The sequence below is a fragment of the Balaenoptera musculus genome, chromosome 15 (genome assembly GCF_009873245.2).
Source record: "Balaenoptera musculus isolate JJ_BM4_2016_0621 chromosome 15, mBalMus1.pri.v3, whole genome shotgun sequence".
Taxonomy (NCBI): Eukaryota; Metazoa; Chordata; class Mammalia; order Artiodactyla; family Balaenopteridae; genus Balaenoptera; species Balaenoptera musculus.
Window position 1 is genome coordinate 1,785,814 of NC_045799.1, and position 27,115 is coordinate 1,812,928.

General features: G+C 56.1%; 1 protein-coding gene across 1 annotated transcript in view; it reads right to left on the reverse strand.

Annotated features, from left to right (window-relative positions):
* Nucleotides 1-27,115, reverse strand: part of CDH4 (cadherin 4) — a 566,254-nt gene that overhangs the window by 48,292 nt on the left and 490,847 nt on the right. The window contains exons 7-8 of the mRNA XM_036824123.1: nucleotides 23,343-23,487; nucleotides 8,185-8,357 (exon numbers count right to left, since the gene is read on the reverse strand). Coding sequence (XP_036680018.1) covers nucleotides 8,185-8,357; nucleotides 23,343-23,487 — 318 coding nt within the window. The remainder of the gene's footprint in view (nucleotides 1-8,184; nucleotides 8,358-23,342; nucleotides 23,488-27,115) is intronic.

Sequence of the window (27,115 nt, forward strand, 5' to 3'; positions counted from 1 at the left end):
GGTCCCAGCCTGGCTCAGTGAACAGGTGTGGCTGGGAAAGCATCACCTGCAGTCGCACTGTGCGCTGGGAGGCCCCAGAAAGCAGATGCGGGGCTGGGGGCCTGAGCCGCTCCCGGGCGTGCTCTGTGGGCTGCAGACATGGCCCTGATGGCTCCGTACCATGTGGACAGAGTCCAACGGGGAACTCAGCTCAGACAGGGCCTTTCATTTTGCATTTTTCCCATCTTTCTTTAAAGGAAATGCTGTTTTCTGCTTTCTCTGGGGCTTATTTCTTCCTGTGATAACGTTAAGTAGAGGCCGGCAGGAGATGGCGTCTGGAACGCCCTGGAAATGGCTGGGAACCAGATGTGTTAAAGGCAGTGCCCCTGTGTGCTCTGAACGCTCCCGTCTCTGCTGGGGAAGTCCTCGGCGCAGCGGCAGCCCCGGCACTGGTCCCCGGGCACCTACCCCCTGGTCACCTGAGACACTGCCCTGCACCATCTCAGCGGTTAAAACTCTCCCTGAAAGATGCCAAGAGAAGAGCCCAGCGGGTTTCTTCTGGAACGTCCTGCCCCTTGGAGCTCAGGACTCCGTGTTTGCGAGACCGTCCTGTGAGTCAGGAGACCCTCAGATGGCCGGGCGAGGCCAGTCTCAGAGGGAAGTTGGAGGCCCGAGACCTTCCTTGGGCTACTTTTCTCCTTCCCTCTATTCTCTTTTTTGTGGGAGAGCAATGACTTCAGGGGTGAGAACCCAATGTGAGGTGGGTCAGTGGCACATTTGCTTCAATCGGTAATTTTTTTCTCTGCGACCACAAAGCCGCATTTGGTGTCTTAAAAGCAGCATTCGGTAAAAATGATTCAAGAATCGGCCAGCGGGACGCACTGAACTCCGCCTGCTCCAAGACCACCATTGCCCCCTCCCTCCCAACCCCTGATACAGTCTTACAAAGAGCTCATTTTCTAGGAAAGCACATTTTCGGAATTTCCCATGTGGCCTGTCACGACGCTTCTCGGGAAGCAAGGGGGTGATGCTTGTCTTGTCACCAAAGGACCACTTTCCACCTGAGCTGGGTCACGGGAGTAAATTAGCTAAAGTCGGCAGTGGCCACGGTAGTCACTGGCCCTGGAACGAGGCTGTCTTCATCACTCACCGCTCTCCGTGACATCGTTTCATCTGATCACCACGTAGGGTGGAGACTCGCGAAAAATATGGAAAGTGTTGGCTTTGCTTTCTTAAAAGTCCTGTGAACCATGAGATGGTGAATTCGGCCCGCCCTTGTCTGGGACAAGTTTCAAGAAGGTGAGCAGCCCGCAGCTAGCGGGCACAAGGACAGAGCGGGACGGGCCCCCTCCCGCGGGCAAACTTCACCGGGGACCACGCGGAAGTGGGTCTGAGAACAGCGGTGGCCCCGCCGCCCCACCAGAGCGCCTCCGACGACACGGCACGAGAGATACCCAGCCACTCCCGTATCATCCCAGGCTCTCCTGACACTCTAATCATGAAGAAACGCTCAATTTACATAGGGCTGCCGCATTAGACACGGCAGCAGTTATGTCTGTGGATTTCCCCCTTCCTAACGATGAGTTACTCTGCTGGTTCTGAAATAAGTGTCCGCAGGGTTTCCCCCCAGAGATGTTTCTGTTCACAGGGGCGGGGCATCAGCGTCCCTCAGAGAGAGTGGAGAGGTGCTGTCCATGGCCCTTTGCGCGTCTGGTCGCGTGGATGTCCAGCCAGAGCCACGGAAGCTGAGGCGCTGGCCGCGTGGGGGAACCACGTGGGAAGGATGCGGCAGGCTGGGTTCCAGCTCACAAGGAGCCTTCAGGGCGCCCAGCGTGGCCTCATCCCCAAACACACAGCTGAGGCGCCGCAATGCCTGTTTCTGAGTCAAGACACACTGGCTGCTGCCAGCCAGAGGGGCCCCGCGTCCCACCCACAGGAGCAGCTCAGGACAGAAAGTGGACAGTGTAGTGGACGGTGTCCCCAGCGTCTGGACACTGGCTGCCCCAGAGGGCTCGTCTGTAGTGCAGTTGGTAACGAGGGTGCACGGCACACAGCAGGTACTCAGTACACATCACCCTGCTCCCTCCCTCTCCCCGCCCGCCACCCACGTGGACGCACATCTCCTCGGGGGAGGCTTTGAGCGAGCCCCTGCACCTATCCTGCAGCCCACCCCACTGCTTGGCTCCGAGCCCCAGGCCGCTGTCCCCACGTTCCCAGCTCCCACTGGTCCTGGGTCCCTGCGTGGCCCCAGACAGGCCGGGTGCAGCCCCTCCCTCTGGGCCCCCAAGCCTCCAGCTCCCCCGTCCACACTGTCTCCTCGTGCTAACCTCATCTGACCCGGGCCCTGGGGACTGAGCCGTGTCCTGGCCCCTCCCCGTGTCTCTCCTTGCCCCTCAACTGGAGCTGGGGACACTGGCCACCCCCCTCGGATCACGTGCTCCCTCATGGGGACGCCGCCCCAAGAGCGGGAGGCAGAGGTGCTGGGAGCGAGATCCACGCACGTGACATGGGCCACGCAGGCCCACAGGAGGTGCTTCTGTTCCCAGGGAGTGTCACACGCACACTCCTTTCCACTGGCCACTCCAGGGTCCCTGGACCGTCTGAGATTCCCAAAGCCTGGACACGGATCCCCCCTGGTACTTGGGACAGTTTTGAGGGTGCATCCAAGTGGCGAGAAGTCAGACGGACTCACAGTGGGAGAGGGGTCCCGCTTCAATTCTGGGCCGGGAAAAGCTCCGTCTCGGGCCAGTGTTACAGGAGGTTAACCCTCCTTATGGAGACTGAGAGAGAGGAAGGGGCGGGGGAAGAAGGGAGGTGGGGGGAGGCCTAGGGTTCAGATCTCGGAAAGGACACACTGGCGGGCGGAATCTCACACCCCTCGCCCCTCCCGCGCCCACCCCCCTGCCCCAGCCAGCAGACCAGCACAGGCTGAGGGCAGGGAGCTGCCTGCGTTCAAAGGCCAGCCTTCCCTTCCTCGCTGTGTGACTCTGGGCAAGCTTCTTCCCTCTCTGTGCCTCGTCTTATCCATAAACAGAGATTACACTGAAGCACCTGGATTCCTGAGCAGTAAGAGGAGAGGCGGCCGGCTGAGGCAGGAGGGGACCCCTGGGCACATGTCCCGGTTTGGGACAAGCAGTGCTGTCCCCGCCGGAGCAGGGCTCTCACGGCAGCGGTGGTGCCAACAGCTCCCACTTCTCGAGCAGCTTCGACGCACCAGGCACGGAGCCCAGCCTCAGGCCTGGCCCGGCCCCCCGAGCCTGTGGCAGGAGGGAACCCCCAGCAGAGGAGACAAGCCCACGTGGCGTCTCCCCTGCGCGGGGCTCTGCAGGAACTGGGCCGGTTCAGCGAGAGCAGAGGGAGTCAGGGAGGCCTCCCTGAGGAGGGGACGTCTGGAGCGAAGACGGGAAGGACCAGACGGCCGGAGAGGGGAGGGTTCGAGGCTGAAGGTCGCGGGGCGGGGGTCAGGCCACGGGGCGGCGGGGCCGGGCCTCAGAGCGCCGATCCCGCCCGCCACCCACCCCCACTCCCTCTGTCCGGGGCTGTCCTTTCCCGGGCTGGGCCCTCCCACGCTGCCCACCCCAAGCCCAGGGCCTCGCGGCACCGCGGGGAACGCGGCCAGGAGGAGCGGCCAGCAGCTGTCTCACGATCATCGCAGCCCATGGTCCGCGGAAGGGCTCATCAGTACAGACAGCTTGTGTTTAATTATTTCACTTGACCCGCTTAAGGTCCAGCAACCACCTGCTCTGGGGGGGAGGTGGGTGCAGAGCTGGCGTGACTGACCCAGCAGCCGCCCCAAAGGAGGGGCCAGGTCTCCGGGGCGGGACTGAGCCGGGTGGAGGCCGGAGGACGCGGGGTGGGGCCAGGCGCCACCCAGGCTGCTTCCGCCCATTCGGCTGGGCTGCGGGGGCCGAGAACGCGGCGGGGCTGGTGCCAGTGCCGGTGCCGGGCAGCCAGGTGCAGCGCGGGGGCGCAGGGCGAGGGTGGGGCGGGAGGGTCACCGCTGGAGCCAGGAGGAACGGCCACGCGATCTTGCAGCGACCAAGAGCCTGAGACAGTGGGTGGCTCTGGAGGTCCTGGGTCTGCTTTAAGTGAGGGGCGAGGTCAGGGGGAGGGTGGGCCTTGGCAGTGGGCAGGCGCGGAGGAGGCCACCAGGTCCCCTTAAGTGAGGGTGCACGGCCCGGCACACCCACCGGGATGTTCCATGTCCGCGGAGCAGGTGTTCGGGTTCGTTCCCGGGGGAGGAGGGGCCTCCGACGGCCGAGCGAGTGCTGTGGCTCCCGCTCCAGGGCGAGTCGTGTCGCGGGGACAGCCCCGGCAGCTTGGTGCCGGTCACACTGATGGGACCTGACGGCTCGCCCAGCCAGGCAGGGCCCTCGCACGTCATGCCCACCCGCCCGGCCAGCTTCCCCTGATCTGCAGGCCCGGCTCTCGGGGACCTTGTTTCCTGTCAGCTCCTCCGTCAGGTGCCACTGTGGCACCGAGGAGGAGGGATCGCCCACCGGGCTCTCCAAGGGGTGCCCCTTTCCCCACCCGGGCCCAGAGTGGGGCAGCTGCCTCAGGCTAGGCTGCCAGACAAGGCAAACAAAACCAGGGACCGTTCAGTTATATGTAACTTCACACAAACAACTGACAATTTTTGGTATGAATATGTCCCATGCAATATTTGGGACACACTTGCAGGAAACACGATCTGTGTTTGTCTGCAGCTCAGATCTAGCTGGGTGCCCTGTGTTTTACCTGGCAGGGTGGAGCCTCTCCTGGGGTGCCCCCGGAAAGGGTTAAGAATCCAGGTTGCCGGGGGGCAGGCATGGGGTTAAGAGATGCATTTCAGAGATGCGTTCCTCCAGCCTCAGGACGGCACACACCTCACCCAGGTGACACGCATGTTCCCATTTCTGAGATGAGGAAAACGAAGCTTCCTCATGGCTAAACAGTGCTGACCATTATGGAAGGAGCTGGGGGTGTCCACGGGTGGCCCCAAGGCTGGATGAGGCCCACAGATGTGTGCCATCTGCCTTGCACAGGATTTTAAAAAATGCCAACCTGAGGCCTTCCCTGCTGTCTGCTCCACTAAGGCCCTGGTGGGGCAGACCCTCCCCAGGCCTCTCCACCCCTCCCCGCACGCCCCAGCGTGAATTCTGGCCCCTTTTGGCGTCCAGAGTTTCCAGCCCCAGCACCAGGGGAGGGCCTGGGCCCCGGGGGCCACGCCTCTCTTGAGCTCCGAGGCCCTGTGGCCCTGGGCAATTAAGAGCCCCTGCAGCCTTGCCTTTCTCATCTGGAAAGAAATGCTACTACTGGAATTTCCCCCTGGGCGGTTTCAAGGACTAAGATGTGATAACGTGCACTGTACAGTGCCTAGCCCGCACTGACCTTCCGTGGGGTCCCTGGGGCGCCCCGGTGTCTAGAACAGGCTCTGCCCACGGCGGCAGCTTGGCACGTGCTTACAGAAGAATGGAAGATGAGTAGCAGAAAAGCCCACGAAACGCTGGCGGTATCCCTCCTCCCACTGCTCCCGGCTGTCTGTCCCTCCCTCCACACCTGCTGGTTTGTTCATAAATAAATGCAAACCGGGACGGCCCGCACCCCACCTGCTCAGGGAAGCAGGGGCGCGGCATCCAGAGCCGCCCCGCGCCTCCGGAACCGGCAGCTTCTCCGAGCTTTCTGAGGTGCGGCCTCTCCCGCTCTGCAGACTTCCAGAAGGGTCCTCTGGGCGCTGCCCCTTTGTCCTCTAGACAGAGGCCCCAGAAACGCCTCCTTCTGTCTCCAAGGCCCGACATCGCAGCCAGGCTCCCAGCAGAGCCGTGCAGCCGAGCTGCTCTTCATCTCTAACGGAGGTCTGGGTGCTCGGGGCCCACGGGCTGAGTACCGCCCGCTCCCCGCCTCTCTGTTTCCTGAACCTGAAGTCCACACTCACCAAGCAACGAACAGAAGCTCTTTAGAGGTGGCGGAGGCCCGCTGAGGCCGGGCCGGGCAGGGCGCGGGGATCTGCCTGCGTGGGAGGTGGACAGGCCCCTCTGCTGCCAGGCTGGGGCCTGAGGCTGCTGGGATCTTGGACTTCTGGCCTCCAGAACTGTGAGAGGCTGCATTTCCTTTGTTAGGACAGCCCTGGGACACTCATACAACTCCCTTCCCGGGACAGGACAGGGACATCCCTGATGCTCCACCCCCGCCCTCTGTGGACGGTACGCGATGCTCTTTCTTTATAACCCCCGCCACTGCCTGAATTCATTTACCTCGTGGGGGCTAGTCCCTCTTGCCTGTTTCTCCCTCCTGCAAAGTGAGCCCCACGCGAGCAAGGACACCACTCGCCCTGTTTACTGCTGTCTGCCCAGCACCCTCGGCAGTTTCTAGCACAAAGTCAGTGCTCAGTAAAAGTTTTTGATCGAAAAGAGGAGACTGCTGAGTGGGATCTGTGATTGCTCGGAACCAGTTAGACGTCTGGTGTGCAGCGTTCAGGAAAAACGGGTCCTTAGTCCCAAAGAGGAGAAAATATGATTGATCTTATCAGCCTCCAAGGCTCAGAGCAAGGCCACCTCTTCTGAGAAGCCTCCCGTGATTTCTCCATAGTTAGCTCCATCTCATCGCACATCACCACCTTGTAGACACAATCCACTGCCTACACACATGATCCACTGCATATACATGTGATCTACCGCATATACACATGTGATCCACTGCCAATACACATGATCCACCCCATATACATGTGACCTATTGCATATACACATACGAGCCACTGCCTACACGCATGATCCACTGCATATACACGTGACCTACTGCATATACACGTGATCCACTGCCTACACGCACGATCCACTGCATATACATGTGATCTACCACATATACACATGTGATCCACTGCCAACACACACGATCCACATGTACACGTGATCTACTGCATATACACGAGATCCACTGCCTACATCCACAATCTACTGCATATACACGTGATCTACTGCATATACACAGGCGATCCACTGCCTACACACATGATCCACTGCATATACATGTGACCTACCACATAAACACATGTGATCCACTGCCAATACACATGATCCACACATACACGTGATCTACTGCACATACACATGTGATCCACTGCCTACACACATGATCCACCCCATATACATGTGACCTATTGCATATACACATACGAGCCACTGCCTACACGCATGATCCACTGCATATACACGTGACCTACTGCATATACACGTGATCCACTGCCTACACACACAATCCACTGCTTGCACGCATGATCCACTGCAGCACATCCACTTAGGTTCTGCTCCCCACCCCTGGCCCTGGGGGCAGCCACCGTCTAACCAGCTCCACATCCCCTATGCCTCACACAGCACTCTGTCCACATTTGCTAAGTGAGGAAGGAGCAGGCGGGGCACTTGCTCGTGTTCAGGGGTCACCGTGCCCAAGTTCAGCCTTGACCCTGGACCTCAGACAGGAATTTCCTTGGAGCAATGCTTCCAAGGCTGACCATGGAGAAGGACGCATGCATGCGTGTGCAAGAGCGTGTGTGAATGTCTGCCTTCACGCACAGGCCCTGGTCATACCACATTGCTCTCCCGAGAGGTGTGAAGACACCCTGGGTGAGGCTAGAGCCTGGAGAAACACTGCGGTACAGTCTTCTGGGGGCAATGGGGATGCCCTCCCTCCCGGGGCAGGTCGGGGCCCCTGGGTGGGGAGAGACAGGGGATGGCTCGCCTCCATGACGGCCCACGCCATGTGGCGTCACTACCCACTCCAAGGGACCACCTCCCTAGCTGAGGGCAGCAGGCTTCTAGAAGCCGGACGGAGCCGCTCCTCATCCCAAGGGCCAACTGCAGGGCCCTGTCTGGGCCGAGCAGGCGCCCATCATGGTCCCGGCGAGGGTCCTGGGGCCTTGCTGGATCCTCTGGTACATGAGATGGAGGTCCCGGGTCCGCCCGAGGCCTGCTCTGAGCCCTGGGGGTTCTGGCCCACCTCTCGCGTCGCACAACTCCACTGACACGGGTCCCAGAAGATGTATTTACACTGTGCAACTTAGGCCCCGCCGGGCACTGTCTCCGCCAGGCCTCACCCGGGTGGGACCACGTGGCCCAGTGCCTGGAGACACCCTGCTGTGCCTAGTGGGAAAGGTCTCCTGCCCTGGCGGCGGCAGCAGCACAAGCGACGCCCCACCTCGTTCCCCCCGCCCCACGGCGGTCTCCTCACCTCTCGGTCCAGGCCGGCTGCCACCGTCACGATGTCCCCTGTCTCGCTGTTGATGGTGAACATGTTCTGGGAGGGGCTCTGTGGGGTCTGGGTCACGATCCGGTAGCGCACCATCCCGTTGGCCGTGGTGCCGTCGTCAGCGTCGCTGGCTGTGACTGTCATCACGTAGGTGCCTGGAACAGAGACAGCAGCGCACATGGGACTCACCAGTCACACCCGCCGCGGCCCCGCGCCCGCACCCCGGCAGACGTCAGCCGGGACCACGCCTCCCCGGAGGCTGGACGTGGTGTGGGTCCTTCCCCTCGCACGGGCTGGAGGCCTGCCAGGCCCTGGGAAGTGCACCTGTCCCTCCCAGCCCCACACACTCCTGCAGAACCACCGGCGGGTTTCTTGCCGAGCTCAAGTCCGCTCGGAGGTGGTCAGCGGGCAGAGAGACGGAGGCCCTGGAGGAGGGGGAGCCGCCTGGGGACAGCGGAGTCAGCGATTCTGGCTCAAAACCCAGCACTCTCCCTCCTGAGCCACACGGCCCAAGGCTCTGGTCGGCAGCGTTTGCCGAGGATCCAGATCCCACGCGGAGGACGGCACGGCCGCGACTCGGCACGCGGTAAAAAAACAGGGCTGGGTATACAGAAGGGGCATAACAGGCACTTGAGGAAGCTAAGTGAGAAGAGCCCCCTCGGCGGGGAGCTGTGCACACAGGGCGCGGGGGCAGACGGAGTAGTAAACCCAGGGTGCGCGTGGACGCGTGGTCACCCGCAGCTCCGAGCCCAGGGGGTGAGCCGCCCACGCCATGTCCCATCCACACGCCAGGGTTGAGGTCCGCAGGGGACGCTCCGGCACGGTCCCCTGGCTCCTGAGAGCAGCACGTGGGGCTCCTACTGGCATCCTCCCTTCCCCACGGCGGGAGGCCCTGGTTGGACGGCACACCCCTCCCCTGGCCACAGTGATCGGGTCCGCGGTGGGCACCTTACCCAGTCAGAGCCTGTGATCCAGGCGGAGGTGCTCGCCGGGGTTACTGGGAAACCAGCGTACTGTCCCTGCCGCTGGCCTTGGTTGGGTCAGCGTGTGAGGTTGGGGCTGTGGTCACTTTGTGCCACAAGGAAGGAAAGTGAAGGACAGGGCCATCTTGGAGGAAACAAAACCAAGAGGGGCTCGGGTGACCACCTCCTATCGGGCAGCCCCTGGGTCAAGCGGCACCTGAAGCTGTTGCCTCTACACTTAAAAAATTAAGGCTTCTTTTATAAAGCGGTTTTAGGTTCACAGCAAAATTGAGGAGAAGGTACCTTACAGACTCTTTGTGTACCTGAACCGATATATTCCCCTTCTTGCCTTATGTCATTTTAGTTTGAGTTTTTGTCGCTTACAACCCAGAGTTCTGACTGGCACAGGCTCCCGGCCCTGTGACTGCCCCTGGAGTCTTGGGCATGGGGCCCTAGTCCTGATCTGCATGTCCTTCGTTCAGCTCCACGTTCCCAGGCTGGAACAGTGTGCTGTCCAGGGCCCACAGGGGTGAGGGAGTGTGGGCACCATCGTCCACTGGGTCCCTTCTTGGGGGGTGCTGGCTTAAGCTGAGACTGAACTGGGCTTGGGGCTTGGCTGTGCAGCTGGGCCTCCAGGCCTGTTGGGATCCAAGGTGGTGATGGGTGGGTGTTTTAGTCATCAAACACGCACTGGGCACCTGCTCTGGGCCGGCACGGCGCTAGGAACTGGGCAGACAGTGGTGGAGACACTTTCGTGGTCTGGGCAGGGGGCCTTTTCCAAATCCTACCAGTGTTCTGGCTGCGCGGATGTGTGGGCAAAGCAGGTCCTCCTGCCTTCCCGCGTCCAACCCCACCGCAAGCAGCGAGGGCCTGACTGGGAATTGGCTTTAGCTTTCAGCTTTTACGGAATAAAAACTTCTCAAAGCAAATGCATTTTATAAAACAGAAAGGAAAGCAAACAGAGAGAGGAAAGTGGAAATCTGTTTACAGGGCATAGGTTTTCTATCCTCATCCACCAACCAGAGAGGAATGGGCCCAGGACCAGACTTTTCACGCTGAAAGGACGGGAAGTCCCAGCCTGGACGGGGCCGGATGCTGCAGGAAGTGAGGGCCCAGGAGCTCCAGGCCCGCAGCGCCTCCCTCTCCCCACTTGTTCAATCCACAGATTTACATAGTTTTTATCAAAATGTAATTCGTGCATCAGAAAATTCACCCGTTTAAAGTGCACTAGTAGATTCACAAAGTCGTGCAATTGTCAATAGAGCGTATCTAACTCCAGAACATTCTGTCACCCCCAAAGATATCTGTATCTGTTAAGAGTCGCTCCCAGGACTTCCCTGGTGGTCCAGTAGGTAAAACTCCACACTCCCAGTGCAGGGGGCCTGGGTTCGATCTCAGGTCAGGGAACTAGATCCTACATGCCTGCCGCAACTAAGAGTCTGCATGCTGCAACTAAGAAGTCTGCATACCGCATGCTGCAACGAGGATCCTGCGTGCCGCAACTAAGACCCGGCACGGCATGCACGCATGCACGCATGCATGAATGAATGAATGAATAAATAAATGAGTTGCTCCCCATCCTCCTCCCCAGTCCCCAGCAATGCTCATCTACTGTCTGTCTCCAGATTGGCGTTTTCTGAACACGGCTTATAAATGGAATCATATACTATGCGGCCTTTGTGTCTGGCATCTTTCACGGAGCCTAATGTTTTCAAGGTTCACTCCTTTTCACGGCTGAATGACATTCCAGTGTGCGGGGATACTCAGCCCACAAGCACTGAGTGAGCACTTGCTGTGTGCAGACACCAGGCTCTGTGCTCAGGATGTAGGAAGAGAACAAGCAGACAGACATGGTCCCACCCCTAACATGCCAGTGAGGACAGAACAAACAGGGAGACACAGATCATCGCCAGCTGTGATAAGTGCTTGGAAGGGGGAAGAACGCTCGCATGAATGAATATGTAGAATAATGAGGTATGTGGGGTGCTACGGAGGAAGCAGGGACGGCCTGAGAGATGGGGGTGGTGGGGTAGGGAGGGGACGGGCGGTACTCTGGGCAGGAGGCCAAGGCCCTGGGGCAGAGAAGAGCTCCAAACGTTTGAGGAACCGGGGAAAGGGGGCATGTGATGGGGTTGGAGGTGGGCTGGGCCCACGGCGAGGATTCTGGACTTTATTCTAAGATCACAGGGCAGTATTTTCATCAGGAGAGTGGGTCAAACTTATGTTCTGAAGACATGCCGAGAACACAGACTGCATGCAGCCAGGAGTGCGGGGGGCAGGGGTGGGTAGTGAGAATGCTAACTCAGTCGCTGGATTTCATGGAGAGCTGGTTGCAATCAGACCAAGACGCTGCAAACCCACTGGGACATTTATTCATTCATTCAACACATCTTTATGAAGTGTCTTATAGGGGAAAAATATGGAACTTCTGTGTTTTGAGAACCCCAGGAAAAACATTCATCAAACACACCCACCTAACTTCATGCAATGGCTATTCTCGAAGAGTGTGTAAACCCAATTTATTTAATTTAATTTAACTTATTTATTTATTAATTTTTGGCTGCATCGGGTCTTCGTTGCTGTGTGTGGGCTTTCTCTAGTTGCAGCGAGCAGGGGCTACTCTTTGTTGGGGTGCGTGGGCTTTTCATTGCAGTGGCTTCTCTTGTTGCGGAGCATGGGCTCTAGGCACGCAGGCTCCAGTAGTTGTGGCTCACGGGCTCTAGAGCGCAGGCTCAGTAGTTGTGGCGCACGGGTTTAGTTGCTCCACGGCATGTGGGATCTTCCCGGACCAGGGCTCGAACCCGTGTTCCCTGCATTGGCAGGCGGATTCTTAACCACTGCGCCACCAGGGAAGCCCTGTAAACCCAATTTTAATGAATTTAATTATCAGAATTAGAATTTCCCCAGAGGCATTAAGTATTTAAAAGAAATCCAGGAGGTTCTGTTTTTAGCAAATGGTGGACAATGTTATTTTAAACCGATCTTCCTCCTGAGGAAAATTAGAAAAGCTGGACCCAATGTGAAATAAAAACATCTCATTAAGGGCACTAGAGAGATACCAACGGCACAGACTCAGGGAGGGCGGGGCAGGCCGGAAGGGAGAACCCGAGACCGGGAGCCATCTTTCCTCTCAAGACATTTGCTGATTCGAGGGACTTCCTTGGTGGTACAGTGGTTAAGACTCCATGCTCCCAATGCAGGGGGCCTGGGTTTGATCCCTGGTTGGGGAACTAAGATCCCGCATGCCGCAACTAAAGATCCTGCATGCGGCCATGAAGATCCCACATGCCGCAACTAAGACCCGGCACGGCCAAATAAATAAATAATAAAAAAAAAAAAAAAGACATTTGCTGATTCCAAATCGCCTTCTGACGGCTGAAGAGCTACATGGAGCTTTCAACAGACTGATGGGAATGGGGGTAAAAACATTGAGCTTGGGGCTCACCATATGAGGGTGGAGCCTGGAAAACGCTCGAGTCTTTGGGTTGGACCCGGAAGGGCAGCGCGCTGGGAGTGAGGGTGAACAGGAAAGGAACCGTCCTAGCCGACAGAGGCACAGCTCTATTAAGGTGACTTAGGCTATGATATCTGAGGTTACCAGACTCCCCTGCCAGGAGCGAAAGCATATCCTTCATAGACAAAGGTAACATCTTACCCTCAAGTCACCTCTACAATTTTTCACACACAAGGCACAGCACGTAATGAACCAGGCACACAAGAAGACAAAACCTGACTGAAAACAGAGAGAAAGAACTGACCAGGACCAGACCAGGGGAGAGTCCGGTAACAGAGTCATCAGATGCAGATTAAAAACCATCAGCCAGAAAAGCTGAAGCGCACCCCCAGAAATTCACATGGGATGCCCCATTCTAGGCCCCGACTACCAGCTCCCACCAAGGCACACCTGAGCCCCCTTCTCTACCACGAAGCTCCCCGGTCCTCTGCCCGCCTTCGAGTCTCTGCCTGTGATGGTGGCTGGTGACCCCCCTGCTCTGAACACACAGCCTCTGCTGGTTCCCATCGGCTGGTCTTCATTTATTTCCACATTACTGTTGGAAAACCTGGATGAGGGACTCTCTCTGTCCTTTGTTGCACAAGCACGTGTGGATCAACAATGGTCTCAAATAAAAAGTAAAAAAAAGCCCCTGACCTGCGAAGCTCACATCTAGCGGTGCAGATAAACAAGGAGCATAATCAATTAGTACGTGACGCCGAACGTCTGACAACTGGGTGTTGGCTGAATAAACTGTGGTATGTTCCCATGACGGAACTGTTTAAAGCCAGAATATTTTGTGACGCTTGAAATGTTCATGATATACAGCAAAACAGAAAACAATCCAGTTTCTAAACTGTGTTCTTTAATATAACAACATGTTCGTGCAGGGAGAGAAGACCAGAGGGATCTTTGACGAATGTGCTTGTGGCAATCTCTGCGTGGCAGGCAAGATGAGAGACTGTGATGTTTTTCTTTGTGATTTTCTCTGTATCTCTCAAGTTTCCTCCAAAGATTATCACTTGATTACCAGAAGGTAAAATGTTACTTAAAAAAAGAAATGAGGCAACTGATGGGACTTTTTTTCCAGCCTTAATCAATTTGGTTTCTTTCAAAAAAGATTCTGAAAACCTGGCTGGCCCATGGCCACCACTCTGTGATCAGGTGACCCATGCATGCCCAAGTGCTCTGAGCTGAAAGGCCAACGGGCAGGGTTGCCATGGAAACAAACCCAGATGAAATATAAGTGTGCAGGGCCCTGAAACTGAGCAAGGGCTCCGTGATTTTTCACTTCCTTCCTAGAAGAAGAGAATGGGGCGGAGGCAGAAGGAACTCCTTTTTGAGACCTGGAGAGCTGCCTGGGGGAGGTGGCCTCCACTCAGTGTCTGGGCACTCATCCCCACCCACCCAGAGGGCACTCGGCGACGCCTGCTGACCTGCGGGCCAGGCCCTGCCCTGGTGGCACCCTGCTTCTGCCCCCCTTGCCCGTGTCCTGTGTCTCAGTCTCCCCCTTACACTTGAGGGTGCCCCTTCCTGAACCCTCCAGCAAGTGTTCAGTGGCCACACCACGTCTCGGGTCGTGAGCTGGGCCAGCCTCCGCGTGTCTGGGAAAGCGTGGCCCTGGCATCAAGGTCCCCCGACCCTCTCGCCTTCTCCGGTGGGGGCGGGTCTGGTCCACAGGCAGCCGTGAGTGCCCAGCAGCCCCGATGCCATGGCACACCTGGGCCGCCCACGGGAGGGAGGGAGCGATTCAGCCATGGTACCCCGCTGAGCGCTCTGCCAGGAACCACTCACTGCAGCAGCATCGGTAGTAACTGGGGAGTTAAGTCTCATCCCCATCACCTGGGCTGTGAGGACGAGGAGAAAATCATCCTTCTAGGGCTTTCTCTGGAGGCCTCGTTGGGCCTCTCCCCCTAGTAGAGAGGCCTGCATTTTTCTTAACAAATGAAACTGAAGATCGCTCTGTATTTTCCTCTAAGAGGGCATGCTGTCTGCTGCCCGAGATGCCGGACATCACTTCATAAATCGTGCCATCAGGAAAAGGGGGAGAAGGCAGACTCTTGGTTCTTCCGAAGAGTTCATGTACAAACGCTGCCATGCGCCTTAAAGGATTAATTTCACAAACCTTAAATCGCAGTTTAATTTGAAAACTAATTCAGCTCCATAATTGGCTTTCTGCTCAAATCACTGAGGCTAAAGATTTAAATTCTTAATATGCAGATGACTTTCAAGTATCTGGCGCCATCTGTGCATTAGTCCGTGGCATTAATCTCCGGGGACTCCGCCGGCACAGAAATAAAATAAATAAATAAACAGGGCCCACTAATAGAATAATCTATTTAAGCAAAAACTGCATTATATAGATGAAGGTTTCTTTGACTTCATTTGCAGCATGTAGATTTCTCTATTTAATATTTTAAAGCAACATTCATTTCAAAATTTATAATATAGGCCCTCACACAGTTACAACGGGTTAGGGAAAGCAGAAATTCCAACTAGAGCCTTTTTTGTTAAAAAATAGTCAACACAGAGGCATCTTTTCTTGGGAGGCTTGAGAGACGCCATGAGACCGGTCAGGCTGCCTCTGGGCAGGAGGCAACACCACGAAACCCATTTCCAGCTGGAGAAGCCTGTCGGAAAGGGTGTGGACCCACGGCTGCTGCAGAGGGAAGGGGGCTCCAGTTATGAGCATGTAGCCCCCAGGCCTCCTGGAGCCTGAGGACTGATAATGTGAACCCCTGTGACCCCACCCTGTTACCTCACCATTAACCAATCAGAGAATTTTGCACGAGCTGATCACGTACCCTGGGACCCCCAACTCCCTTACCTGGCCTTTAAAAACGCTCTGCTGAAACCCTTTGGGGAGTTTGGGTTTTTTGAGCACAAGCCACCCGTTCTCCTTGTTTGGAGCCGTTTCAGTAAATAACTGCACTCTCCTTCACCACAACCTCGTGTCAGCAGATTGTCTGTACCACGCAGGCGAGCGGATCCGAGTTTGGTTTGGTAACGCCTGCCACTGGCTGTGTCCTTACTTACCTGTTCTGTGCCTTCGTTCCCTCATCTCCAAAGTGCTTGTGTCACAGGACTGTCAGGTTTCAGTAGGTTATCCTGTCGGGAGGCCTGAGGACAGTACCCAGCACCTGGAGGCCCTCGGTCAGTGCTGTTTCTGCAACGGCTGCATAATCAAAGCTTCAGCGGAAGGTGCGCCCCTTGCTGGGGGAGCCCGAGGCCTCCTGCAGAGATGTGGGGCCTCCCCACTGCCCTGAGCCAGGTTCAGGAGCTCAGGAAGAGCAGGCGGACAAGGCAGTCGGGGCTCACAAGCTTCAGGTCAGGGAGCCCAGCTACTGTTTTTATTTATTTTTTATTACTTTTTAAATTATTTATTTATTTGGCGGTGTTGGGTCTTTGTTGCTGCGCACGGGCTTTCTCTAGTTGTGGCAAGTGGGGGCTACTCTTCGTTGTGGTGCACTGGCTTCTCATCACGGTGGCTTCTCTTGTTGCGGAGCACCGGTTCTAGGCATGTGGGCTTCAGTAGTTGTGGCTTGCGGGCTCTAGAGCACAGGCTCAGTAGTTGGGGCGGATGGGCTTAGTTACTCCAGGGCATGTGGGATCTTCCCGGACCAGGGCTTGAACCTGTGTCCCCAGCATTGGCAGGTGGATTCTTAACCACTGTGCCACCAGGGAGGTCCCCCCAGCTGCTGTTTTTAATCTGTTGTTTCCTCTTCTCAAAGGAGCAGAACACAGCCTTTTATTTTATTTAATTTTATTTATTTTTAACATCTTTATTGGAGTATAATTGCTTTACAATGGTGTGTTAGTTTCTGCTTTATAACAAAGTGAATCAGTTATACATCTACATATGTTCCCATATCTCTTCCCTCTTGCGTCTCCCTCCCTCCCACCCTCCCTATCCCACCCCTCTAGGTGGTCACAAACCACCGAGCTGATCTCCCTGTGCTATGCGGCTGCTTCCCACTAGCTATCTATTTTACGTTTGGTAGTGTATATATGTCCATGCCACTCTCTCACTTTGTCACAGCTTACCCTTCCCCCTCCCCATATCCTCAAGTCCATTCTCTAGTAGGTCTGTGTCTTTATTCCCGTCTTACCCCTAGGTTCTTCATGACCTTTTTTTTGTTTTCTTAGATTCCATATATATGTGTCAGCATACGGTATTTGTTTTCCTCTTTCTTACTTCACTCTGTATGACAGACTCTAGGTCCATCCACCTCACTACAAATAACTCAATTTCGTTTCTTTTTATGGCTGAGTAATAATCCATTGTATATATGTACCACATCTTCTTTATCCATTCATCTGTTGATGGACACTTAGGTTGCTTCCATGTCCTGGCTATTGTAAACAGAGCTGCAATGAACATTTTGGTACATGACTCTTTTTGAATTATGGTTTTCTCAGGGTATATGCCCAGTAGTGGGATTGCTGGGTCGTATGGTAGTTCTATTTGTAGCTTTTTTAAGGAACCTCCATACTGTTCTCCATAGTGGCTGTATCAATTTACATTCCCACCAACAGTGCAAGAGGGTTCCCTTTTCTCCACACCCTCTCCAGCATTTATTGTTTCTAGATTTTTTGATGATGGCCATTCTGACCGGTGTGAGGTGATATCTCATTGTAGTTTTGATTTGCATTTCTCTAATGCTTAATGATGTTGAGCATTCTTTCATGTGTTTATTGGCAATCTGTATATCTTCTTTGGAGAAATGTCTATTTAGGTCTTCTGCCCATTTTTGGATTGGGTTGTTTGTTTTTTTGTTATTGAGCTGCATGAGCTGCTTGTAAATTTTGGAGATTAATCCTTTGTCAGTTGCTTCATTTGCAAATATTTTCTCCCATTCTGAGGGTTGTCTTTTGGTCTTGTTTATGGTTTTATGGTTTCCTTTGCTGTGCAAAAGCTTTTAAGTTTCATTAGGTCCCATTTGTTTATTTTTGTTTTTATTTCCATTTCTCTAGGAGGTGGGTCAAAAAGGATCTTGCTGTGATTTATGTCATAGAGTGTTCTGCCTATGTTTTCCTCTAAGAGTTTGATAGTGTCTGGCCTTACGTTTAGGTCTTTAATCCATTTTGAGTTTATTTTTGTGTATGGTGTTAGGGAGTGTTCTAATTTCATACTTTTACATGTACCAGGACAGCTGGTTTTAAGTGAGTCTTATAGTTCAGTCTGAGGTTCAACCTGACAATGTACTTGCTGGAGTCGGGAAAATGAACTAATATTTTGAGTAAGAACGTTTAACAATATTAATAAGTTAATACCCATTAATAGTAATAACATGATTAGTAATAGTTGTCAGGAGCCTCAGGCGGGCGCCCTCAGCTGACTCCAGGAGGTGGGCGCTACCATTACTTCCATTTAACGATGAGACAGAGGGAGTAGCCGGCAGAGGCCCCGCCACGCCGCACACTGGCCACATGGTGGCCGGCCGCCTGGATTCTGAGGAGGGTGGCTGAGTGCCACGCGACGCCACCTGCCAAGTGCACAGTCCCACCTGGGGAGGACACAGGCGACAGCCGGGGTCTGAACACTTAACACGCCGTCCCAACAGCCTTCGACTCCGCCCCACATCAAGGCTTCCCATGGAGCCGCGGTCACCCAGGCAGTGTGGGGCCAGCAGAGGGACAGACACGCAGATCAATGGATAGAAGCAGAGAACCCAGGAACAAACCCACAAATAGGCCCAACTGATTTTTGACAAAAGTACAAAAGCAACTCAATGAAAGCCATTCCAACAAACGGTACAGGAACACCTGGGCATCCATAAGCAAAGAAATGATCCAGACGTGAAGTCTCACGCCTTATATAAAAATTAGACAGAAATGAACTTGGAATGGACCATGTAAGAAATGTGAAATGTGAAACCAAAAAACCTTTAGAACAAAGCCTACAGCATCTTCAGGACCCAGGGCCTGCAAAGAGTTCTCAATACTCAAGCCCAATCCATCGAAGGAAAGTGAAAAATTGGACTTCATCAAAATGAAAAACTCTTGCTCCCAAAGGATGTCATGAAGAGGATGAAAGCACAAGTCCCAGAGGGGGAGAAAATATTTGCAAACTACATATCTGACAAAGGGCTTGTATCTCGAATAAGTAAAGAATTCTCAAAACTCAGTGATTAAGAGAAGCAAACTAATTAGGAAATGGACAAAAGACATGAAGAGACATCTCATCGAGGAGGCTGTGTGGATGGCAAACACACACAGGATGAGACCCCAAGATCGTCAGCCAGCAGGGAAACAGAAACGAAAACCACCAGGAGATATCGCCACACACCCCTCTGAACGGCCAAAACAACACGACACCACCAAATGCCGACGAGGACGTGGAGAAGCCGGGCCGCTCACGTGGTGGGACAGAAGATGGTACCGTCACTCCAGGAAAGTGCGTGGCCATCCCTTGCAGAGCTGAACCCTTGTTCCCTGTGCCACCCAGTGACTGCGTTCTAGGTTATCTGTCCCAGAGAAATGAAAACTTACGTTCACGCGGAAGTCTGTATGGGAATGAAAGATCTTGGAGGTTTACTATGGCCCCAAACTGGGAACAACCCAAATGCCCTTCAAAGGGTGAACAAGGGCAATGCATCCACACCACAGACTTCTCAGCAATGAAAAGAAATGAACTTTGGACACACACGACTTGGACGAATATACAGAGAATTATGCTCAGTGAAAAAAGCCAGTCTCCAAAGGTAACATACCATTATGACTCCATTTATATCAAAGTCTTAAAATGACAAAATCATAGAGACAAAACAGATCAACGATTGCAAGGGTTAGGGACGGCGGGTGGGCGGGGAGATGGCTGTGGCTCTGAAAGGGCAGCTTGAGGGTCCTTGTGACAGAACCATTAGCGTCTTGACCGTGGAGGTCATGCGAATCAGCACACGTGATAAAACCGCATGGACATGGACACACACACACACACACGCATGCAGGCAACACTGCTGAAGTGTGAGTGAGGGCCAGGGCTTGCACCAATGTCACATCCTGGTGTGACCCTGCACGGCAGCTCTGCAAAATGTTACCACCGGTATAAACTGGGTGAAGGGTCTGTGGGGTATCTCTGTATTATTTCTTACAATTGCATGTGTATCCACAATTATGTCAAAATAAAAAGATTTCTTAAAAAGACATTTCTTCCAATGAGACCCTATGGGAAGTACATTTAAGAGTCAATGGAGTGGTGACACTTGGGTAGCCAGTTCAAGTTTGTACAAAGCCTGGCCCTCCTGCTTCCTGCCCACCCCGGGGCCTGAGATACCTCTGTGGACCCCAGGCCCCAGTGGGCACCAGGTCACAATCCTCTTGAGCCTCCTCACATCTCTTTTCAGTTGGACCCTTCCTCTCGGGAACCCTAATTTTGGTTCCACTTTCTGGTGAACTTGAAATCAATGAAACTCCATTTCTTTATGGAAAACATCCCTATTACAGATGGATAATTCTTATAAATTATTATGAATCTAAACTCATGAGCTCAGAGTCAATTTCAGAGCCAGCGAGAGAGGCCTTGGTGGAAATGACCGCTCACTTAAGACCCGTTTTGCGGCACGGGGACGCACACCAGCTGCCCTCCCATCACAACAGAGGGAGCGCGTGGAAACAGCGAACGTGCTTGTCCTGTGTGCAAAACACTGTCGCCCCTGCAGACGCAGCGTCTGCCCGGGGGTGTGGGATGGTCCCCTCAAGGGGGTGGGCAAGGCAGATTCGGGGGACACAGTACAGGGTGGGTGTCAAGGCAGGCTCTGCAGAAATGGCAGAGTTTGGAAAGGCAGGGGTGACGTGTACACAGGGAGCAAGCGGCGGGGCACCCACCCGAGCAAAGCTCCCGCGGTGAGACATTCAAAGGGGGTCCAGCGGACATGCTTCCCCCTCTGCTCTCATCTGGAGCATCGCATGGAGTCTCCAAGGGGCTTGGTGGCCCCTGGCCAGTTCCATCCAGGCTCTGGGACAATGACCAGGAGAGGACAGATGCTCCCGGGGGGGGGGGAACTGCTGCTGTGACCACCAGCTTCAGGGGGCCCCGTCTGGGTGGGGACCCAACACGGCAGCCACTACCCACACGTGGCTAATTCTATTAAATACAAGGAGAAATTCAGCTTCTCAGTTGTAGGAGCCACAGTTGTGTGTGAGCCCATTCAACCCAGCAAAGCCAGAGAAGATTTCATAAAACTGAGGGGCCTGGGGCTGGGAGAAGGACGTGGGGTGACGTGGGATCGGCCTGGGATCCGGCCCCGGTTGGCTTGCTGATGTCCCCACGTGAACTTCCCAAACCTTAGAAGGTTCCTATCCAGCTGAGTCAATACTGAACACACACTCCCATTTGTTCTCCATTAGAACGTGCATCTGAAACCCTTCATTAGCCTATCAGTCCAGAAAATAATGACTAACTTCTGGCGGTAGTTTTTCCTTATCCCACAAAGGCACTGTGTAAAACCCTTCCATTATTGTAATTTACTGGTGTAAGGGAAGAAACTGGGGAGACTACTTCCAAGTCCCCAGGAGTCTCCTGCCTCGAGGATGTGGTGCCCGCTTTGTCTGGACGTCAGGGTGAGCGAGGGCACCAAGCCGGGTCCAACGGGGCACCGTGCAGCTCCATCCCTGGCTTTGCACAAAGAGGCAGCGTCACCATTCCCCTCTGAGGGTTGTTCCAGGAACAGAGGTGGAGCTGGGGGCTCCGAAAGTCAGCCAACATTTAGTGCAAAAGGTCCCAGAAAGGCTCGAAGCGTCTGGGGAATCAGGGCCAGTCAGGGCCAACACCAGCCCTCAGGCTGCCCAGGCCACACCCAGCTATCCGAGGATGCTCCTATCAGGATTTCGAGGGGGAGACAAAGTAATGTGCTGCTTTTGTTATCCTAACGAGTAAAGGCAGTTACGCATTTGGGAAAACTGTCTCTATCGATCTGTTTGAAAATAAGATGCGCGAGGCTTGATTTGTGACATCCAGGCCGCTTTACAGAGCGTCCTGGGTCCTGGGGAGAGAGGACCCACCGCTTCTGTTAACAAGAAAGCCCCCTCCCCAAGCCTGACACTCACTCCCCACCCTGATCCTTAAAGAGCTGGCTGTTGGCGGCCCGCATCTGTTTTCTTTGGCTGCTTGTAGCTAATTTGGCCACCTGCCGCCTGCCCCTATCCCTCAGGGGCCTGCAGGGCCCAGCTGCCCAGGGTTCCTGCAGAAATAATGTCATATCCCGTTCCCTTTGCTGACACCAGGCTGGCCCGAGCGTCCCGATTCTGAGAGACAATCAGTCATAAACGCAATCCACCTTGTTGCAGCAGCAGCCCCGAGATGGAGCCAGGACAGCCGCCTCCCGTGGAGAAGGGTCGATAAATGTTTGTTTTCGCGGGCCCCACCTCCTCCCAAGCCGGACGCCCACTGACCCCTCCTCAGAGGCCCGGGAAGCTGGCCTCAGGTTGCCCGGCACCGCAGACCTTCCCCAGAGCCAGGAAGCCTTCCCAGGGTGGGTGCCCGCCGGGGAGCCAGGGAGGGGCAGCCTCTAGATGCAGGACACCCGGTTACATTGGACGTTCAGATCAACAAGCAATACCCTTTACTCTAAGTATGTTCCCGATACTCCTGCATAAAAATGATCCCTTGTTTCTCTGAAGTTCAAACGTAACCCGAGTCCTATATTTTAGCGGCAACTTCCGGCAGCCCCAGCAGGGACCTCAGCAGTGGTGCTTGACCCAGCTCCCCACTCGACCCGAGCTGAGCAGCTGTCCCAAGGACAACCCCTGCCCCCAGTCAGGAGACAGCGGGGTTGTGCTTCTCCAACTTCAGCCAGTGCAGAATCACCTGGGAGCTCGGCTGCTGGCCCCGGGGCCGCATCTGCAGAGTCTGAATCGGCAGGTGCGGCCACAAGCAATGCATTTGTAACGTGTTCCCAGCTGTTGCTGCAGGGCCCTGAGCGGGGGTCCAGCATCGGCTGGGGCTTCCCCCCACATCCACACCAAGGGGCCGGGGCTGCTTCCTCCACCTCCCCAGGCTTTGAGTCTAAAGGGGAGAGGGGGGTGCCCACTTCTTGGTCGTTATGTCATCCAGAGGCCAGATGCTATGAAGTGGTCGTTATCATTTATGCTGGACAGGAGCCCATGGGAAGACGGGCTCTGGGTCAGCTCTGAGGGGAACCAAGGCCTCAGGCACGCGGCTCACCTCCTCGGGCTGGGGAGTCAGCCCTCTCACGGGCTTCCTGTTGTGCCTGGAATCAAACCCCAAGTGTGCCCAGGAGGCCTCAGGTGGCCGGCCTCCTCTCTGACCTGCCCCAGGACCTTTGCACATGCTCTTTCCACCCCCAGGTTCCCTCCCAGCCCTTCTCTCAGTGCTGTTCCTTATCACGCATCAGCTCTTGGCCCACAGGGCGCCTTTGCAGAGGGACCTTCCCTGATCTGCAGCCGCCCCCATGACTCTCAGTGCCCCATGGGTTTCATTCTGAGCCTAATCATCACTGCAATAGCTCCATTCCCTTGTGTTAGCTCTTTTGTCTGTGCCCCCTCTGGACCGTGAATTCTGTGGAGCAGGGACCCCGCTCCCTAGTGCATGCAGTAGGTACTTGTAAACACCCGCTAAAATAAACGCATCGGCGATGAGTCCCACGGTGCCACCACGGCGGCAGGGGCTGCGTGGCCCTCCCCAGGAGTGGGGCCCCTGCCCGCCCTGGGGGCCCGGGGCTCACCTGGCTTGGAGCCTTCGTCCACGGAGCCGTTGTACAGCTGGCTGAGGAACTCAGGGCGGTTGTCGTTCATGTCAATTACGTAGATGTACAGGTCGATGGGGTTCTCCACCTTGTTGCCATTCATGTCCACGGCGTGGGCTCGGAGCTGGAAAGCAGCACACGCCGTCAGGGCCAGCGGCCACCAAGCGGGGACACACCTGACTGGCCGCCTCAGAACAGCCGAAAGCAGGTTCCTTGGACCCACAGCACTGGGACGGTGGTGACATAACAGCTCCGGGCCGCCCAAGGGGCAGCCCGGGGACACGTCATGAGCCTCGGCTCTCTGTGGAAATGGGGAAGGGTCCTGGGAGGGCAAAACCGGGTGTCCCATGGGAGCTTGAAACTGCCCCGAGGGTCCAGGCCGATGCCCACCCAGGACCCACGCAGACCGTCCCCACACCATTGACCATGAGGGCTCACGTCCACCTAGCGTAGCTACCGAAAGGCCACTCGTGCCAACCAGGGCTGGGGGCTTAGACTCCTGCCGCTGGGAGGTCAGGCCTGGGAGAGAGAGACACGTGGGGGCCTTGAGCTTGGGCGTCCACTGTGAGGCCACCCTGCTGCCCATTCGCACCCCAGCTTATCTGTTCTTGGGGCAGCAAAGAGGAAACGGGTCCAGGGGCCCTGGGGTGGAAGCCCCCCACTCTGCTGGGGAAGGGGCTCCAGGGAACTCCATCTGGGAACGACTTCAAGGTACAAAGGGAAGATACCCTCAACTCGGGCTGGAGGGTCCAGAGGGGCTGCTCAGACTCACCCCTTCACTTTTGAATTTTTTTTCTTTTATTCATTCATGCACTCATTAATTCATTCCCTCAGTCAATATCTATCGAGGGCCAATCTGTGCCAGGCACCGGCTGCACCCTAGACTATGGCTCAGTGAAACACGGGGCTGCCCTGGGGCTTCTCGTGTAGAAGGGAGACGGACCCTGAGAAGGAAAGGAAGCAATACAGGACGCGTGTGACCACAGCAACCCGCTGGGGTGGGGAGGAGGCCAGGCAGGCCTCTCAGAGGAGATGACGTTGGAGCTGAGTCCTGGACAAGGGGCCAAGAGGACAGCAAGCGTGGAGGCCTCCGTGGGGCACGCAGAGTGGCTGAGCCCTGCAGGCAGTAGCGGGGGCTGGAGTGGGACCACTAGGGACCTGGGATTAGAGAGGACCAAGTCTTGGAGAGTGGAAGGGACCTGCCTGGGGTCTCTCCAGGCCAGAGCTGTGACTGTCACACAGCCGTGTCCCGGACCCCATCTCTCTGTGGAAATCACATTACCCTCCAAGCCGGACACACCGGACCTCAGGGTCTTTACACCAAGACAGCGCCACGCCAAGGGTGCCCAGAAGAGCCTGTGCTCCAGGCCTCCGGGGGGAGGGGTCTCTGAGCGGTGGCCCCACCCACAGTCGTCCATGCCCCCCCGCCGCCCCCCCCCAGCCCCGTGCCCTGCACCCTGCGCTCTGCCAGCCTCAGGGGAGAGGCAGCGGTGCCCATCCTTGCCTGGAGGGGCCTCGTGCTAACTGCAGCCCGCCAGCCCCAGCCCGACAGCCCTGGGTGGAATTTTACCCTTGAAACAGTGTGTTTAGGGGGGAGCTCAAGGCTGGCTTCACAGACCAGGTGATCTGAGTCATCGGAAGGAGACAAAGGAGCGCTGATTCCCGGGACCCGCAGCCCGCTAAGTGGTATGGCTGTCCCCTTGCAGGTTGGCTTGAAGTACCGTGTTTAAGCATCTCAGGATGCTGTGCGGTTGTTTCCACTAGCCACCGCCCCGGCCGCCGTCAGTCCCCAGTTCCCGGAGCCCCGGTCTGCACCTGCCCTGCTGCGGAAGTCCTTCCCGCGGGCCACCAGGCCATCCTTCCTCTTGTCCAGTGCAGCCAGGCAATAAGGCACTGAGCCAAAGGTTGAGGAGACTTTAAAAAGAGTAATTTTGAGCTAAAATTAAAGTTGTCTTCTAACTAAAGTGACACTGCCGCTTGGGCCGCTATCTTTAGCAGCAGGAGCAGCCCGAGTGGAGCTAATGACAGAAGGTGGCTGGTGGGGTTCTCCTCGCCCACCGCCCCCAAGTTTAAATAACATTCGATAGTGTCCGTTGGAAATCTCTAAGAGCCTCTCAGGCTGCGCACGCAGCTGCCGGTTGGAGGACAGGGGTCTGTCTTGGTGGCGGAGACAAGAAAGGTCCTGCGACTTGCAAATCTGAGCACCGCATGCCAAGTGAATTTCCTGTGATGCACTGTGGGCGCCTGCGGACCGTGCGCGGGACCCCGTTCTCTCCCCTTCCAGGTGCTCGCTCTTCGCGTCTTAATCGTGAGCCATTGGTTTCTTCCTGGGGCACGGGACCTGGAACATTCTATGTGGGCCCTGGAAGTGGCCTCACGTGGACTCTGGAGACTGTCTTCCATCACCAGCAGCCTCTGGCTCTCGCTGTGCCCTGGCTCGGGCTGGGGGCGCCCCCAGAACGCTACACGCACTGCCTTACCTCACTGCTCCCAAGAACCCGTGAGCTGGGTGCTGCCCGATCCCTATTTTAGAGATGCGGAAACGGAGGCTCGGGAAGATGAGCGACCTTGCCCAAGATGACGGTATGTGGGCGAACCCAACAGCAAGCCTCCTTAAGGGGCCCTGGAGAACCTTCTGGGGAGGCATCTTGCGGGGCAGGGACAGCCCGTCTGCCTCATGTTTGTGGGCCTCCACGCGGTCGTCTCACGGTGACCCGTGTCCACGGTTCACCAGCTCCCTCTCAGGTGGGAGAGGTCATCCCCTCCCCTCCACAGCCAAAGGTGCCGGTGGAACTGGGGTGGGGGGAGCAGAGAGGATTCCAGAAGGGCCCCAAGGATGTGGGGCACTGGTCCCAGGAGTGAGGGCAACGGGGCTCACCCCGTGATCAGGTCACGTCATGTGGCGGGACTGGCCTTAGTGGCAGGGAGACTGTCTGGGTGGACAGAGGTAGCCTCGTGGCCTCTAAAATCAGAGCACTTTCCCTGGCCAGTGGCAGGAGAGATAGTCAGAGACTTGCGGTGCCGTCAGGAGGTGGGAGCGGCCCCTGGCCAACAGCCGCAAGGAACTGGGGGCCTGTCTGTCTGCCTCCAGCTCTCCGCCTCGGTCTCTCAGTCAGCATGGACTCGTTGGCAGGCGAGGGGAGCTGATCTTGACCTTGAGCCGTGCCATGAGCATGGTGGTGGCAGCACACAGCCCCCATGGGGCGCCAACAGTCACGCTGAGTCGGTGTATTTCCTGCCACGCGGCTGGCTGAACACGAGTTGGCTGGATTGTCTCGCTGGGTCTGTGCACGTGGCGGCTAACGGTGGGCTGGGAACTCCGGAGACCCCAGACCACTGTCAGTCGGGTCTCCTTTCCCCAGACCTGGCTCCTGCCTTCCCAGCAGCGGGTCTGGGGGTGTGCCGAAGGGGGCTCAGGGAGGCGTGTGGTGTCCTCAGCATCAAGCAGCTCTCAGGGTGCCCGGGGCTGGGGGTCCTCAGGAATGGATGGTAACACTGGGTGTAGCTCTGGGCCGTTTGCACCGAGGTGCAGATGGGGGCCCGGAGGCCCAGACAACCACAGGTGGGGTCCTCAAGCTTCAGCCTTCCTGTCGATCCCACCTCAAAGGGGGCCACGAGCCTCACGGCCTTGTGTGACCCGCACAGTCACATGGGCCCTGTGTTCAGAAGGGCCTGCGTGTGGTTTAATGCTCTGCCGTCACTGTCTTAAAATCCTTAGTAAGCTCGGAGGGGCCCCCGTTTCATTTTGTGTT